This window comes from Brachyistius frenatus, unplaced genomic scaffold (assembly GCF_029030835.1).
Source record: "Brachyistius frenatus isolate BFR_SWC_R1_liver_20210118 unplaced genomic scaffold, ASM2903083v1 Contig_296, whole genome shotgun sequence".
NCBI classification, from domain to species: Eukaryota; Metazoa; Chordata; class Actinopteri; family Embiotocidae; genus Brachyistius; species Brachyistius frenatus.
Genome location: NW_027210895.1, coordinates 208,116 through 224,992, shown reverse-complemented (window position 1 = coordinate 224,992; position 16,877 = coordinate 208,116). Strand labels below are relative to the sequence as shown.

The following is a 16,877-nucleotide window of genomic DNA, read 5'->3' as shown; positions in this document are numbered from 1 at the left end:
CATGTCTCCCGGTGAAAACTTTCTATTCTAGTGGAGTCGAGAGTGGGCGTGGCCAAACGGCTGGAGAGCGCCCCCTACAGAGATGCCCTGGCGGCACACACACACTCTCATCCTTCTGCAGAAGTCGGAGCTACTGAGGAAGTAACTTGAAAGTCCGAGACTGTGCAGGAGACGAAAACATGATTTTGAAATGTCAGATGTTGTCTTTAATCACAAAAATATGGGACAATATTCTCCACCAGATTCACAGCAGTGTGCTCCATTGTTTTCGTCCCACCGACCTACTCGCTGTTGAAGCAGCTGCAGAGTTTGTGTTCAGAGATTTCTCCAGATTCTCTGAATCTTTTAATGATATTATGAACCGTAGACGATGAAATCCACTAATTCTTTGTAGTTTTACGTTGAGGAACATTATTCTCAGATTGTTGAACTATTTTCCAACACAGTCTTTCAGAGTGGTGAACCTCTCCCCATCTTCACTGCTGAGAGACTCTGTCTCTCTGAAATCATCTTTTATCCCCGATCATGTTACTGATCTGTTGCCATGGTAACCTCATTAGTTGAGGTGTTCCACCAGCTGTTTATTTTTCATGTTTTGTTGATTCTGTCCCAACTTTTTTCAGACGTGTTGCTACCATAACATTTTTAAATGTGCATATGTTTTTCATAAAACAATAAAATTTCTAAGTTTTAACATTTTTTTGTATTTTGTCTTTGGTCTTATTTCAATTAAAATTTGGGTTTATGTGATTTGCAAATCATCTCATTCTGTATTTGTTTATATTTGGAAACGGGCTATTAGTTCAACAGCATCAGGACATACATCCTTTAACTATGGAGTTCAACCAGCAGTCTTCTATTCCAATAAATTAAAGTCTTGCTTGGATGTATCGGAAGCAGATTTATTTCAAAGTAAGTTTTCACATACATTAAATTTGTCTTGGTGTTTTGGTGCAAAACAATCAAACTAAAAAGTACAGAAAAATACAACTAATACAAAAGACAGGAGGTTTACAAGTAACATTTCACGACAGTGTACTAAAATAGTCTATGTACTGTCGTATAAATGTACACAGTACAAACAGTGTGTCATATATAGTGTAATTGCATTACAGTAGGTGGCGCTGTGAGCAAGAAATATAAGGTTCAAACAATGGACGAATTCAGTTATTCTTTATTGTGATTTTTTTTTTTTTTTAATCTGAAGCGTATAAAGCCCTGATACTACTCACTCCAGTACAGCAGGTGGCGCTATATACTACTCACTCCAGTACAGCAGGTGGCGCTATATACTACTCACTCCAGTACAGCAGGTGGCGCTAGGCAACTATATAAATCTTTTTTTTTTTTTTGCACCGCCGTTAAAGTAAGCGAAGAAGAAGAACTTCCGGTATGGTGTTCAGGAGCTGGTGGGATGTCGACAGTTGTCGTTCGCGTGTCCTTCTTGTCCCGGTGTTTGTGGTCCGTGTCCACCCGCTGTGTTGTGGTTCCGGCATCGTATTATAAAGCGGGGAGACGTTTACCGGCGAGGAGCCTCACACTGATCCAGAGCAGAGCACGCGGCGACGCACGGCGCGTCACGGCAGGTCGGTGATGCTGCTGCGTTTTGGGTTTACAGGCGGAACCGGAAAATACCGTGTCAGTGCAGTCAGCTGTTAAAACAACCTGCTCCTCTAATCTGGCGTCAGACCAGACCGGACCGGACCGGACCAGACAGGACCAGATCGGATCGGACCGGACCAGACCAGAACAGCCAGGACCGGACCGGACCAGACCAGACCGGACCAGACCAGACAGGACCAGATCGGACCGGACCAGACCAGAACAGACAGGACCGGACCGGACAGGATCGGACCAGACAAGACAGGACCAGACCAGACCAGACCAGACCAGACCAGACAGGACCGGACCGGACCGGACCAGACCAGACCAGACAGGACCGGACCGGAACGGACCGGACCAGACCAGACCAGACAGGACCAGACCAGAACAGAACAGAACAGACAGGACCGGACCAGACCAGACCAGACAGGACCGGACCGGACCAGACCAGAACAGAACAGACCAGACAGGACCGGACCAGACCAGACAGGACCGGACCAGACCAGACCAGACCGGACCAGACCAGACCAGACCAGACAGGACCAGACCAGACAGGACCGGACCAGACAGGACCAGACCAGACCAGACAGGACCAGACCGGACCGGACCAGACCAGAACAGACAGGACCAGACCAGACCAGACCGGACCGGACCGGACCAGACCAGACAGGACCGGACTAGACCAGACCGGACCAGACAGGACCAGACAGGACCAGACCGGACCGGACCAGACCAGACAGGACCAGACCAGACAGGACAGGACCGGACCAGACAGGACCAGACCGGACCAGACTAGACAGGACCAGACCAGACAGGACCAGACCAGACAGGACAGGACCGGACCAGACAGGACCAGACAGGACCAGACCGGACCAGACCAGACAGGACCGGACCAGACCAGACCAGACCAGACCAGACCGGACCGGACCAGACCAGACAGGACCAGACCAGACAGGACCGGACAGGACCGGACAGGACCGGACCAGACAGGACCAGACCGGACCGGACTAGACCGGACCGGACCGGACCAGACCAGACAGGACCGGACCAGACCAGACAGGACAGGACCGGACCAGACAGGACCAGACCGGACCGGACCAGTCTGTTGTGTTTCCATTCAGTCTGTGGTTGTGTTGTTTTTGTTCTCGCTGTGTACGGTGAGTGTTCAGCCACCGGCAGGACAAAGACACATGAAGACAGACAGAAGACAAGCGAACTGAGAAAACTGTCTCCGGCGTTAACACCACATCACTGCAGCTCTATATGTGGACCTCCAGAGTCCATCAGGAACCTCGGGAGTGTCCATGTCACCCAGTGTGCCCCAGCCCTGTGTAGCACTGTATAGCGTCCCCTGGAAACAACTCCCATGTGGTCCTGCAGCCTTTCATTCAGACTTTATTCTAAAAGCTACATGTTTTTGGTGAAGATGTTGTTGTTTACTCCTTGTTTGTTTGTTTTTTCACATCAAGCTGCAGCTGGTTGAGCTCTCAGGGTTTTTTGTACACTTTAAATCAAACAATAGTCCCCCTGCTCTGCTTTGACTAACTGATCTGTCCTTATTCTGTCTCCAGCCTGCCTCTACTCACGCCTGCTTACTGCATCTGTTGTAGCCTCTCCCTCTCTCTCTCTCTGTCTGTCCTCCCTGCAGCCGGGCTGACCTGAGCGCAGCCAGCAGGGGGCGCTGTAGGGGAAGTGCAGTGTTGTCTCACTATGTTGTCTTCCTTCCAAGGGAAACTGGTGCGGGATGGAGAAGAGCAGAAGTCAGTGGTGAGCCTCCAGAGTCTGACCTGTAATCTGAGATCTCTGGTACAGTTTTATGGTCGGACCGTCACGTCCGTCTCTCTGTCCTCAGATCTGCATCGAGGGGAACATCGCCAGCGGCAAGACGACATGTCTGGACTATTTCAGCAAAACCAGCAGCATAGAGGTACCTCAAAGCAAAACAAATGCATCAGCATCGTCCAGCAGCGCAGCAGCCCCACAACTTTCCCTGAAACGAAGACTGTCAGAAGATGAAAAATCAAATGATGAAACTCAGAGTGCTCCCGGTTCACCTCCGAGTTCACCTCCGAGTCCAGATTTCAGAGTAAAATCCATAAAAGCGGTGTTCTTACCTGTTGAAGTCATGATGTCGCCCCGCCCCTCCTGCTGAGTCATGATTTACACACAAACAGGAAGTGCTCCTGAACACCCTACCTCTCTGCTCCTGTTTGTTCCAGGTCCTCACAGAACCCGTCTCCAAGTGGAGGGACGTCTGTGGACACAACCCTCTGGTAATGTTCGTGATGGTGTCGGTGCACACACCTGGCATCACACTTTTTAGAGCAAGTCATTAGTTTGGGAGAATATTCCTCGTATAAATAAAGGTTTTAATGAAACGTTCGGACCCAGCGGAAGAACTGAAGGCTGCGTGGACGAACACGGAGGACGTAGAATATCTGTTTTTACAACTCCAGTGAGCGGGCCCTTTGTTTCATGGTGATCCATCTGCTTTATTTTATGAGTGAATTTAATATCACAGGTGGTATTAAGTTCAGAAGGGTCACCAACGGTGTCAGGATTCATCCTCAGGGCCCCGATGACCCGATCGAACCTTGCGGAAAGTGTGTCGGCGGTTTGTGTTGATCGCGGTTGAACTGTGTGTCTCTCATGGTGACCTGTTTGTTTGTTTGTGTCCCTGCAGGCTCTGATGTACCAGGATCCTCAGCGCTGGGGCATCACGCTGCAGACCTACGTCCAACTCACCATGCTGGAGCGACACCTGTCAACCATCGTGAGTTCACTGCGAGCCAGAAACACGTGTCGTGTTGTCCAACCTTGTTTCTAAAAAAAAAAGTTGGGATGCTGTGTACAAATTTTTAATAGAAAACAGAATGCAAATCATTTAAATGCATATTTAGTTAAAAATAGACCAAGTGAGAAACTATTGTTTTGTCAAACATTTTGCTCATTTTTAACCTGCATTTGTGGACGCAACAATGAACTGTGTTCACAGAAGATGGTTTTCACAAGTGTTCCTGAGCCCATGCAGTGATTTCCACTCCAGAATAGTGTGTTTTTAATGCAGTGCTGCCTGAGGGCCTGAAGATCACCACCATCCAATATTGGTTTCCAGCCTTGTCCCTTGTGTTCAGAGATTTCTCCAGATTCTCTGAATCTTTTAATGATATTATGAACCGTAGACGATGAGATCCACTAATTCTTTGTAGTTTTACGTTGAGGAACATTATTCTTAGATTGTTGAACTATTTTCCAACACAGTCCTTCAGAGTGGTGAACCTCTCCCCATCTTCACTGCTGAGAGACTCTGCCTCTCTGAAATCATCTTTTTTATACACAATCATGTTACTGATCTGTTGCCATGGTAACCTCATTAGTTGTCAGGTGTTCCACCAGGTGTTTTTTGTATCTTTACACAACTTTTCCAGTCTTTTGTTGACCCTGTCCCAACTTTTTTGAGAGTGTTGCTGCCAACAAATTCAAAATGAGCAGATATTATAAAACAATAAAATATCTCAGTTTCAATATTTGATGTTATCTTTGGTCTATTTTCAATTAAAAATTAGTTATGTGATTTGTAAATCATTGCGTTCTGTTTTTAATTACATTTTACACAGCGTCCCAACTTTTTTTTGGACACAAGGTTGTTTACTAGCAGTTAAATAGGTTTGTTGTTAAAGTAGTCGTAAGGTCAAACACAGGTGACCTCATCAGGAGTTCAGCTCTACAGACTCACAGCTTGTTGTTGCTTCCAGTCAGCGCCGGTGAGGATGATGGAGAGGTCCATCTTCAGTGCGAAGTACATCTTTGTGGAGAATCTCTTCAGAAGGTAAATAAACCCAGACAGTTTCAGCTGAAATAAATTGGTGGGTTTTTGTTGGATTAGTCTACAGATGATAGAGCTGGGATGTTCTCACCGTGGGCTGCTCAATCCGTTCTGTGGTTTATCAAGTTCATATCAAAATACTGACATTCATCACAATTCCTTTATTTCAGTGGGAAGATGCCGGGGGTGGACTACGCTGTTCTCAGCGAGTGGTTTAATTGGATCACAACTAACATTTCCCTTCCTGTCGATCTGATTGGTGAGAAATGCATAGAGCAGAAACAAACACACATTTAGAGGCACCTCCACTTTGTTGCTGCAGTCACAGATTCAAACAGACGGGGTTTCACACATCACAGACCTCAGGAACCAATCCTGTTCACTTGGGGGCGGGGCTTCCCGTCTCAGCAAGCAGTGGGTGGAGCTAGAGGCGGGAATATTTGCAAGTTACTTTAAGGCATTAGAGGGTTTATTTTCTTGGAAAAAAAAAATCTAAATACGTAATTTTGATGAACAGAGATGAGTTTTTAGAGATTCAATCAATTTTAATATAGATTATGAAAAAGATGAAAAATGCAGGACTTGTATATCTGAAGACTCTGAAATCACATCTGTTCCATCAGAATCAGAGTTATTGGACAAATTCCTTCAAAGTCTTCACTACATATATGATACATGTATGATGTATGATATCTGTATGAGTCTGACAGACCGACAGCTGACTGGTTGTATGTTTCTGATGATTTCTATGAGTCTGTTCTTTGTAATATTAAATGACATGTTTTTAATCTAATTGATAGACTCTAATTGAATGTGTTGCTGCTTCCATAACATGTTTCCACGGTAACACGGTTCAGGATGCGATGAGTCATGTTGTTCAGTCTGTTTCATGAAGAAGGGTCTCGGGTGCCCGATCGAATCTATTAAAACAAATTCTACAGCTTGTTTAGAAGGAAAACAAAACCCTCCTGTTATCTTTGTATGTTCAGTGTAGAGTTGGTGGGGAAGTACATATGTACACATGTTCAGCTGCTGTTTTTAAAGGGAGGACTAACAGAGGTTCATGGAAACAAAGTCTCCACTGAGCTGGAGGGTCGCAGATGTCTGAATGACTTCCTTCATTTCAAGTCCAGAAACATCCAATAGAACTGATCTGTCTCCCTCCTCTCTCCCTCCTCTCCTCCTCTCTCTCTCTCTCCTCTCTCTCTCCTCTCTCCCTCCTCTCTCCCGCCTCTCTCCCTCCTCTCCTCCTCCTCTCTCCCGCCTCTCTCCCTCCTCTCCTCCTCTCTCCCTCCTCTTCCTCCTCTCTCCCACCTCTCTCCCACCTCTCCTCCTCCTCTCTCCCTCCTCTCCTCCTCTCTACCTCCTCTCTCCCTCCTCTGTTTTATCTTCCCTCCCTTCAACTGACTCTTTCTCCCTCATTCATCCTAACTCTGCTACAGACTCTCCTTTCTACTCTGTCTTCCTCTCTTGATTGTCTCTGTCCTCCTCCATGTCCTCCAGTCCTCCCCAGCTCCGTGGTTGTCTCAGAGCCACTATGAGAGCATCAGAAAGGAAATGTAGAAAATCGAACCACCCTGACGAAGTGCTCACTCATCAATCTCTCCTCTCCTCTTTCTCTGCCTCTATCTCTGCAGCCAAAAGCTCTTTCTACCAAACCAGGATTACGTCCTCTTTTTCTAACCCCAAAAAGCTATTCTCCATCTTCTGCATCTTCTCCATCTTCTCCAACCTCCTTGACCCACCCTTCCCCCTCCACCAAGCCACTTTGTCAACTACTTTACTAAAAAGATAAATGACATATGCTCCTCATTTTCAAACCCAGCTTCTGTAACTACATGTCCATCATCTTCATCCCCTTCGCTTTCCTCTTTCACCCCCCTGTCTCCCAATCAAGTTGTTACCTTGGTAACCCCCCCCCCCCAACCACCTGCCCCCCACCCCATCCCATCTCATATTCTCCAGTCTATTGTTCCTGACCTTCTTCTTTTTCTCTCCATCTCATCAACTCTTTCTCTGTCAACGGTCTGTTTCCTGAACTCTCTGAAGAAGAGTGAACCCTCTCCTGAAGAAACCCCCCCTCAACCCGTCTGAAGTAAACAACTGCAGACCGTCTCTCTTCTTAACTTTCTTTACAAAACTCTGGAGCGAGCTATCTTCAACCAACTCTCCTCCTATCTCCACCATAATAACCTTCTTGACCACCAGTCTGGTTTCAACAGACCACTCAACAGAGACGGTCCTCCTTCTGTCTCTGAGCAGCTTCACACTGCTAGAGCAGCCTCTCTGTCCTCTGTCCTGATCCTTCTAGACCTTCTGCTGCATTTGACACAGTGAACCACCAGATCCTTCTTTCCTCCTTCAGGACCTCGGTGTCTCAGGCTCTGCTCTCTCCCTGTTCTCATCCTACCTCAACGACCTCACCTACCGGGGAACTTGGAGAGGATCTGTGTCTGAACCTTGTCCTCTCACTACTGGTGTCCCTCAAGGCTCCGTCCCGGGTCCCCTCCTCTTCTCTCTACACCGACTCTCTCGGCTCTGTCCTTCACTCGCATGGCTTTTCCTACCACAGCTTTGCTGATGACACCCAACTGATCCTCTCTTTTCCAGATCTGAAACACAGGTAGCAGCATGAATCTCTGTCTGTCTGACTGACATGTCTCAGTGGATGTCCTCACACCACCTGGAAATCAACCTCCACAAGACTGACCTGCTCTTCCTTCCAGGGAAAGACTCTCCCACCCTCGACCTGACTACTACCTTCAACAACTCTGTTATCCCGACCCTGACTGATAAGAACCTCGGAGACACTCCACAGTCAACTCTCTCTTACTGCCAACATCACTGCAACAACACGTTCCTGCACAACATCAGGAGAATACGTCCTCTTCTCACTCAGAAGGAGGTCCAGGTTCTGGTCCAGTTTCTGGTCATCTCACATCTACACTACTGTTACTCCCTCCTGGCAGGTCTACCTGTTAGTACCATCTGACCTCTGCAGCTCATCCAGAATGCAGCAGCTCGACTGGTCTTTAACCTCCTGAAATTCACTCACACTACTCCGCTCCTCCTCCTCCTCCTCTACTCCTCCTCTTGCTCCTCCTCCTGCTCCTCCTCTGCTCCTCCTGCTCCTCCTCCTCCTCCTCTACATCCAGGACATGGTCCAACCCTACATCCCAGCCCCTCCCTCCGCTCTGCTTCTACCAATCAGCTTGTTGCTCCTCACTGAGTTAAACTCTCTACAAAATCCTGACTGTTTGCTGTCCTGACTCCTAAATGGTAGAATGAGCTCCACCGACATCAGGACAGCAGAAACTCTGAACATCTTCCACCACAAACTAAAAACACACCTCTTCAGACTTTACCTTGAACGGTAGAACTTTAGTATCTTAAATAGAACTTACTGATAGAACTTTGTAGTTTGGCTTTCTGGAAGAAATTGTATTTTCTTGATTCCTGTTGTTCTGGTTTTGTACCCTCATGGTTGAAATGAACTTATTGTAAGTCGCTTTGGATAAAAGCGTCAGATAAATGAAATGTAATGTAACTGATGATGCAGCACATTACATGACATCAGTGTGTCTGTATATGTAAACATGTTTACCACATGCTGCAGCATTAATATAAATATAATAACAATCATATAAATCATCTGAATCTGTTCTCAGAGATATTCTAGTGACACCAGTAGCTACAGTCTTTGATGCAGATCATAGAGCAGGTTATCATCCACAGAACAGCACAGAACCCAGCATGCAGCTGTGACAGATGTCCCAGCATGCAGCTGTGTTTGATAGTGAAGCTGCAGCAGCTCTGATTAACGCTCTGCTCCAGTTTACCTGCAGGCGTCTCCTCAGACCTGCCATGACCGGTTGAAGCAGAGATGCAGAGAGGAGGAGAAAGTTATTCCAATGGTGAGGATGCAGCGCAACACACACACGCACACACACACACACACACACACGCACACACACACACACACACAGCAACACACACATAACAACGTGCAACACACAACACGCACACAACAACATGCAACACATACACATCACTTTATTGAACACAGGCTGTCAGTCACCTGATCAGTTCTGTTTCCTCTGTGTATGTCTACTGTATGTGTGTGTGTGTGTGTGTGTGTGTGTGTGTGTGTGTGTGTGTGTGTGTGTGTGTGTGTGTGTGTGTGTCTCTTCTGTGTGTGTGTCCCTCTGCGTGTCCTCAGGAGTATCTGGAGTCCATCCACCAGCTGTATGAAGACTGGCTCATCAAACGCACCTCGTTTCCTCTTCCTGCTCCGGTTCTGGTGAGTGACGCCGTTGGTACTTTACTTTACGCAGGTAGTTCCAGGTGACTTCTAGTCTCTAACCAATCAGCGACCATCAGTGATGTCATCGACTATCAGTGATGTCATCGTTGGTTTGTGAACGTTATGAATCCTCCAGTTCAGATTCTGTCCGTCACCATCTTGTTAGTTCGGACAAGTTTGGAGCAGGAAGTGACCATATTTGGACGAGCTGGGGGAGGAGCCAGCGGTGGATCTGACCAATCTGATCGGAAACCTGATGATACTACGTCCCGCCCACCGATAGCAGTAACCTGACTGCACCACAGGCCTGTCAATCAAACAGACACGCCCCCAAAAACATGTCTTCTTGAATCTTCTTTTCTAATGAATGAGGGATTATTTTCAGATGGACCTCCAGAAAACTAATAAGAAGGAGTGACTTTAGCTAACAACACCGAGATAACTGATGGACACATTTTATTCACTTTGGATTTGATGAGAGAAGTTGAATGGGAGTCTATGGAGCTGGAGGCTTTTTGGAGCCGACCTCTAGTGGCACTCGCTGGTATTGCAGCTGAAGACACTTCTGGATCAGAACCATTTTACAGACCTGAAGCTACGAACACTTATATCTAGTCTGTGTCTTTAATTCCTCCACAGCAGCTGCTTGCTTGTGATTCTGACCCGTTTCTAATACTTTAAGAAAGCTGTTGAGAAAACGACATGTTTGTTTGCAGGTGATTCCTGCTGACCACGACTTGGAGAGGATGCTGCTCCACTACGAAGAACACCGAGACAGGATCCTAACGACGAGCTCCCGCTGACACACAGCTACAGTACATATTCACGTCCTCTGAGACTCTTCTCTGCTCTATGATTCAGATTTGAACTTAGTGTGACAGATTTACTTTTTGTGTTGTACCCAAACACAAAACATTCCTCTGATCTTCAGCTTCACTTAAAACACGTTTATTTATTTACATAACGGAGTTTGGAAAAGGGTTTTCATTCTGCACCGTCTGCGGTTACCTGCACTATGAATAGGCTTTTACGTTACTGTTTAATATATAATATTTCACTTCTGTGCACCGGTCTTTGTGTACAGTCCCATTAGCAACAATTGTTCTATATGTTTTATCCATAATAATAAATAAATTCTGTTTCCTGAATGAGGAATTTATCTGCTCTTTTTTTGTCATTTAAATTCTGTTAGATTAAAAGTATTTAAACACTTCCTGGAGTGATGGATTTTGGAAAGCTGTTCTGACCCCGTGGGTCTCCGCTCTTTCATCCACCTTGAGGTTCTTTGCTACTTCAGATGGTTCTTCTTCTACTTTCCCCCTCGATGCCCAGATTGCAGAGGGTTCGGGTTAAAGAGCTCGATGAGATCCTTCTACTGGGAGGCAGCTCGCCCTCCTTTCGTCTCGCTGGCGGTCTGTCTTTCTTTTAAAGGCGTGGAGGTGACGTCCTCCCAGGGGACCGTCACCTCTAGCAGCAGTTTGCTTGGTGGACTTGGATATGAGGAACCTGGCTTCATGTCCTGGGTGGAGATGTGGCTGGAGAACTCACTCATCTCCCAAGCTGACGACCTCAGCGCTGGTTGTCAGGCCTCCATCAGTACAGGATCTGCATGCATGCTGGTGTCTCTGCTTTGCCCCTCTGTGTGCAGATTTGGTGAGCTGGGAAACACATTGCCAGCTGCCTGTATGAAATGTTTAATGTGGTGTGGTTTGGCTTCGGTCACCTTCGAGCTGCCTGTAGCCTCCTGCTGACCAACCTGCAGGTTCTCCTTTCCTGACTGTGCCAGGGTCTTGGTGAACCAGAAGTGGAACAAACAGATCCACCAAGGAACGACTCTGGTTCTGGAACGAGTCGAAAAACAGATTTGAATCTGGTGTAAATGTTGTGGGAGGATTTGAAACAATGTGTCATGTGATGTAGTTATTTTTTCATGAGACCGCATGATGCAAAAATAGGCTCCTCCCATTGAGATCAGTTCATCATAGTATGTAAAGAAAAACTGAACTTCTCCTGCAATATGTCAGTGATGTAACGGAGTCTGAGTCCCAGAGAGAAGAAGTCACATTCAGGTTTATTCAGACACATTTAATGTGTGGTTTTATTGAAGCAGCGTTCAGCACTGATCAATCAGAGAAGTTACACAACTGCTGAGTAACACACTAAAAGGTATCTGATGGGGTTTCATGATTCCTGAGACAAACCGTCTAAAGTTCCTTCACACTTCATCAGCTGAGTCGGAAATTAAAAAAAGTGAACCACCACCAACATTTAAATGACAGTTTGTTTGATTCAAGTCCTTTAACAGTAAAAAAAAAAAAAAAAAAGGAATGAGCCTGAAGAAATCATTCATATCAGGCTCCTGGTTCTGAGGTTTACAACAGAACTACAGTGTCAGGTGTTACAGTGTAGTTACACCAGATCAATATCCATATTAACAGTGATATCAGCTCATTCTCAATCTATAATCCAGATTTGAATGCTGCTGCTCAGCTCAGTGTGTCGAGGTGAAGCCTGTCAGCCAAAGAGAAGAACCACACTTCAGATCTGTGCTTATCTGAGTTTACACACTGATTACAGACACTTCTGGTTCTGGTTCTGGTTCTGTACTTTTCAGTTGTCATATCTGTAAATGAACCTTGACACTATTTCCTGAGATGTTCAGCTCATATCTGAAACGTCTCCTCTGCTTCAGGCTGGCCTCCTTCCTGCTGACCTCTGCTGCCGTCTCCTCTGCAGCCCTGACGGTCTGGAGGTCTGTCGGTCTGACACTCAGCCGGCTGCTGCTGCTCTCTGGTGGAGGACCTGGTGGAGGACCTGGTGCGTCTCCTGGCCTCCTGGCTCAGTGCAGGATCTGTCTCTGTGTTGGATTTTTTCAGCTTTTTCCTCCTGTCTTTTCCCGTGTTCTCGTCTCCTCTCTTGTCCTGTTTCCTCTTCACCTCGTCTTTGTCCTGCGTCTCCACACTCACCTGACTCATCCTCTCTGCCAGCGCCCTCAGGTCCTGGTCCTCCTCCATGGAGCTCTGCGAGGGAGTCTCTGCTTTAGCCACTCCCTCTGTGAAAATCAGGGATTCACATTTAGTGTGCAGGGTTTCATTCACTTTCAGTCCAGCAAGTAAAAAACAAACCACATGGAAACAGCTGTGTGCAGCAGTTTGGGCCAATCACATAAGATGTAAATATATTTAATATTTAATATATAATATAACCTCTGCAACATCAAAATGAGCCCTTCTGAAAATGTTCAGGCACTTTTAATGTGATGAACTAAAAACAGACGGTAATGTGCAGAAGTGAGGACACGCTGCTCCGTCAGTTCTTCAGCAGATATCATGTATGTATGCGTGTGTCTGTGTGTATGTGCATGTATGTGTGTTACCATGTTGCTGAAGGCTCCATGCAGGACTCTCTGTGGTGGTCTGGGTCTCTCCAGGTTTCAGACTCTGCTCCGTTTGGGGTCCAGCTCTCAGCGTGATGTGCAGGGACCACTGAGGCCCACTGAGCTCGTCTCCCGGAGGTTCGGTCCCGCCGGTCCCGTCCGCAACCAGCCCTCCCTCAGAGTCCACGCAGGTGGCATCTGCATCAGCGGCTCTGGATCTCCTCCCTGAGTCTCTGTCGGGACAGACAGCTTTACTGCCGCTGTGTGCTCTGCGAGGTTTGTCTGTCAGCAGAGGGCGCCCCCTGAAGGCCAGGTCAGGATACGTCTGCTGCATCTCCATGATGGACTGGTCCACAGTGAAGAGGTGGGAGTGTTGAGGCTTGGGCACGGGGTTCACTGCAGAGCTGGAGTCCAGATACAGAGGAACCTGGAGAGATAAATTAGAGCTGTGGAGGAACGAAGCTGTCTGTAGTCTGTCAGTCAGAGTGAAGGATGCTGTCTGTAGTAACCATAGTAACCAATGAAAGTGACTCCAGAAATCCTGCACAGCTTCAGACTCCTCTCAGCAGTCTTACAGTATTTTATGTCCCCGTTCGGGACAGGTGGGCGGGGCTCTTCACTACTAAACTCCGCCTGCAGAACTTCCTGTCTGAAGTAAACACTGAGATCAATTTATTAAACTATTGATATGATAGTAATGATAGTATAGTGAATTCTGAAAAACACTTCAGACCTGAATGAATATGATTCTTTTCTATTTTCTTTATTCTGATATGTTGTTATGAAAAAGTTTTGATTTCTATATGGTTCATATCTAAATGATGGACTGAAGTAGGTAGGTAGGTATATACTTTATTAATCCCCGAGGGGAATTTTTTTTTTTAGTTTAAACAGTCTCACTGCTCTGATTATCACACTTCTCCAAACAGGAAGAGTCCACTGCTGCTGTTAAACACATCTTGCTTGGTTTTTATTTCTCTCACCCACCTCGTTTTTATCCAGCTCTTCCTTCTTCCTCTCCTCCTCCTCCTCTTCTTCCTCTTCCTCCTCTCCCTCCTCTACCTCCTGCCCGGTGGTCGTCTTCTTCTTCTCCACGTGCTCCGTCGGTTCGGCAGGCCGCACTCTCCTCTGGAGAACCTGCAGACACTCCTGCAGTAGATCGTGACTGTCACATGGAGGGCAGGAGCAGACTGACTCCACAGACCAGCAGGTTCTCTACTGCAGTGACCTGCTATAACCTGGTAAACCTGACTCATCCTACCTGAGGTCCCAGGTGATCCCTGTCCACCAGCTCCAGCAGGTGGACACACTCCAGTCTGGCCAGCAGCAGCTCGAAGCCCACCAGCATGGCTGTGTCTGCGTTGGCATCCTCACTCAGCCTGAACTCACTGAAACACATCAGAGAGAGGAGGTGAAGAGGAGCTCACTGAAACATCAGAGAGAGGAGGTGAAGAGGAATTCTTTAAGGTGTTTGTCCTGATGTGGACACATCTGTCCAGCAGCTGTGAGTATGTTTCCTGTCTCTCTCTCTGGCTGCTCACCTTTGTGTGGCGTCGGTGTTGGGCAGGTAGCCGATGGAGGCCAGGACGGACCGGAGTGTAGAGCTGCTCAGGACTGGCAGGAGGCAGTAAACAAACGGACCTGTGAACGTCTGACGAGACACACGTTTCATCTGTTACTACGGAAACGGTCCAAGAGAGCGCGGGACATTTTATGGTTTTGAGAGATCAAACTGCTGTGTAGAACCTGATCCAGTAACTGCAGGATCAGAACACAAGTGTGGAACATCCGACAGACAACAGCTGCAGAACCAGTCGGCTCCACTCAGTGCAGTGAGGCCTTCAGCCTGGTGGTGGCGCTACAGACGAGGCCAGGACTCTCACTAACATCTGAGTAAATCATCAGTCAGGAATGTTGCAGCACAGAAACCCGTTTGTCTTCCTACTGTCACTTTATTTTATCTTCAGATTTTTATTTCTACCAAAGTTAACATGAATTAAGTTATTGTGAGAAGACAGCTGATTAAAGCACCGTTTTATATTTTGATACTCTCAGATCCTGAACGCCTCTCAGACTGATTGACTGGTATCAGTCGTTAACAACGTCTGAGTGTCAATGTTCAGCCACGTGACTCTTTCTGGTGTTTCCTGTTTCTACCACTTCCTCCTCATCCTGCTCAGGAACACAACTCAGACAACCAGAAAACAGCCACAGAGACAATAATACAGGAGTTTTGATTGCAACAAAAACACTTTTGACATCCTGGAGGGCCTGCAAAGGAGAGGGTGGGTGGGGGGGTAGGGGGGTAGGGGGGGTCCTCTGGGAGGCCACAGGAGAAATAATGTGTTATTATTTTGAGTTTTTAATAACAGCTTCGGTTTCAAGCGCCCAGCATCGTCTTATTCTGAAACAGCTTTAGAAAGTGATTGTAAATCATATTTATTTTTAGTTATAAAGTTTGAAGTTACAAGGATGTTGAACATTAATAGACATTTCAATAAATGTGTCCGTTTAAACCCTCCTGGTTCATTTTCTGCTGCAGGTGTAATGCCATCAAATGCACCAAAACACAAATACAGAGATAAGCTTTTATATACAGTCTATGATATAACCACAGCCAATATGACGTTATAACATCCAGGCTTTATCCGTTAGGGACAGGATTATTACAAGAAAGAAAGACTCATTCTCATTGTCACACCTTCAGGGTCCGGATCTCCCTCCTCCACGGCTGCAGCAGCAGGTTGACACACAGGGTCTCCAGCAGCTCGGTGGCTCTGATGAAGGCTCTCAGGTGTCTCCTGCAGTCCGTGCTCAGGGCTTCACTGCCCTCCATCACAGCCCGGTAGAAGGGGAACACCGTGAAGGTCTCCGCGGGCTCCGGGTCCCGCTGCAGGTACCGGGCGGCCCGCCGCAGCAGCGGTTCGTCGCGGCACGGCCGAACCTCCGGACACAGCTGGAGGAAACAGTTCACATACTCCTCATAGAGGTCCTGGCGGGAAACCTCCGCCGGCTCCCCGGCTCCGGTACCGTCCTTCATCACGGTCAAACTGACAACACGACACCGAGCCCCGTCAAACTGTGATGAGGAAGTACAGAGGTCCAACAGGCTGATGAGGAAGTGAAAGTGAAGGTCCTTTCCTCATTTCTCACATTATTTACAGTTTCAACGTCTCTTTAATCACACATGTATTATTTATATCCAGTAAACCGGAGGTCAACATGAAACAAACAGGACGACTCATGTAAGAAGTCTTCTAAACTTTGTAAAACCGCATCAGAACAAAACTTAACAACTATTTAAGGGAGAATATGACGTCATAATGTGAAGTTAACCTGTCTGGTTGTCTGTTATATTATATTGGTGTTTTTAAAGGTCAGGGATCCTGTTAAACTGAGTGGATTAATTCTCTTATTAATAAATTAAATACATCAGACCGGCATATCGTCATCCAGGGCGGGGCTCTGTTGACCACGCCCCTTTCTCCAAGCCCCTCCTTAAAGTAAACGTTTAATAATAAAGTCATGCCGAAGAGTTGCTGTGTTTTTAGGTGAACCAATAATGATGGGCCGGTCTCTGAAATGTTTTTTCCTTCCATTAACTTTATTTAGAACATAAAACAGGACAAAACAATTTCAGTCTCGCTTCTTTACGAGTCAGTCGAGTATCAGCTGTCTTCAGCTCACACCTCCTAAACACAACACCTATTTCACAATGGATGTCGATATATACCAAAACAAACCAGAGCGAACCAAAGAACAGGACAACA

At 46.8% G+C, this 16,877-nt stretch overlaps 3 protein-coding genes across 6 annotated transcripts; 2 read left to right on the top strand and 1 right to left on the bottom strand.

Annotated features, from left to right (window-relative positions):
- Positions 1–1,376: 1,376 nt before the first annotated feature.
- On the top strand, positions 1,377–10,879 carry tk2 (thymidine kinase 2). Of its 4 annotated transcripts, none has more exons than XM_069722588.1 (10): positions 1,377–1,586; positions 3,332–3,369; positions 3,455–3,529; positions 3,822–3,875; positions 4,286–4,375; positions 5,358–5,431; positions 5,599–5,687; positions 9,263–9,342; positions 9,648–9,728; positions 10,448–10,879. In XM_069722588.1, exons 1-10 carry the CDS (start codon positions 1,415–1,417, stop codon positions 10,532–10,534), a joined length of 840 nt encoding a protein of 279 aa, XP_069578689.1. In that variant the 5' UTR covers positions 1,377–1,414; the 3' UTR covers positions 10,535–10,879. The 4 variants fall into 4 exon arrangements, with proteins under 4 accessions (XP_069578689.1, XP_069578691.1, XP_069578692.1 ...); XM_069722590.1 differs by having other exon boundaries at positions 1,495–1,586; positions 3,251–3,369; XM_069722591.1 differs by having other exon boundaries at positions 1,497–1,586; positions 3,213–3,369.
- On the top strand, positions 1,593–3,179 carry LOC138635198 (eukaryotic translation initiation factor 3 subunit A-like; the record flags this gene model as incomplete). Its single annotated transcript, XM_069722565.1, has 1 exon — positions 1,593–3,179. A coding segment is annotated over one exon (1,230 nt), but the record flags the coding sequence as incomplete, so codon positions are not given.
- A 932-nt stretch (positions 10,880–11,811) lies between the features above and the next one.
- On the bottom strand, positions 11,812–16,200 carry LOC138635209 (uncharacterized). The gene is made up of 6 exons (XM_069722580.1): positions 15,809–16,200; positions 14,649–14,758; positions 14,369–14,495; positions 14,095–14,256; positions 13,108–13,534; positions 11,812–12,783 (listed from the first exon to the last, which is right to left on the bottom strand). The coding sequence occupies exons 1-6, from the start codon at positions 16,145–16,147 to the stop codon at positions 12,395–12,397; spliced, it is 1,554 nt and encodes a 517-aa protein (XP_069578681.1). The 5' UTR covers positions 16,148–16,200; the 3' UTR covers positions 11,812–12,394.
- Positions 16,201–16,877: the final 677 nt, after the last annotated feature.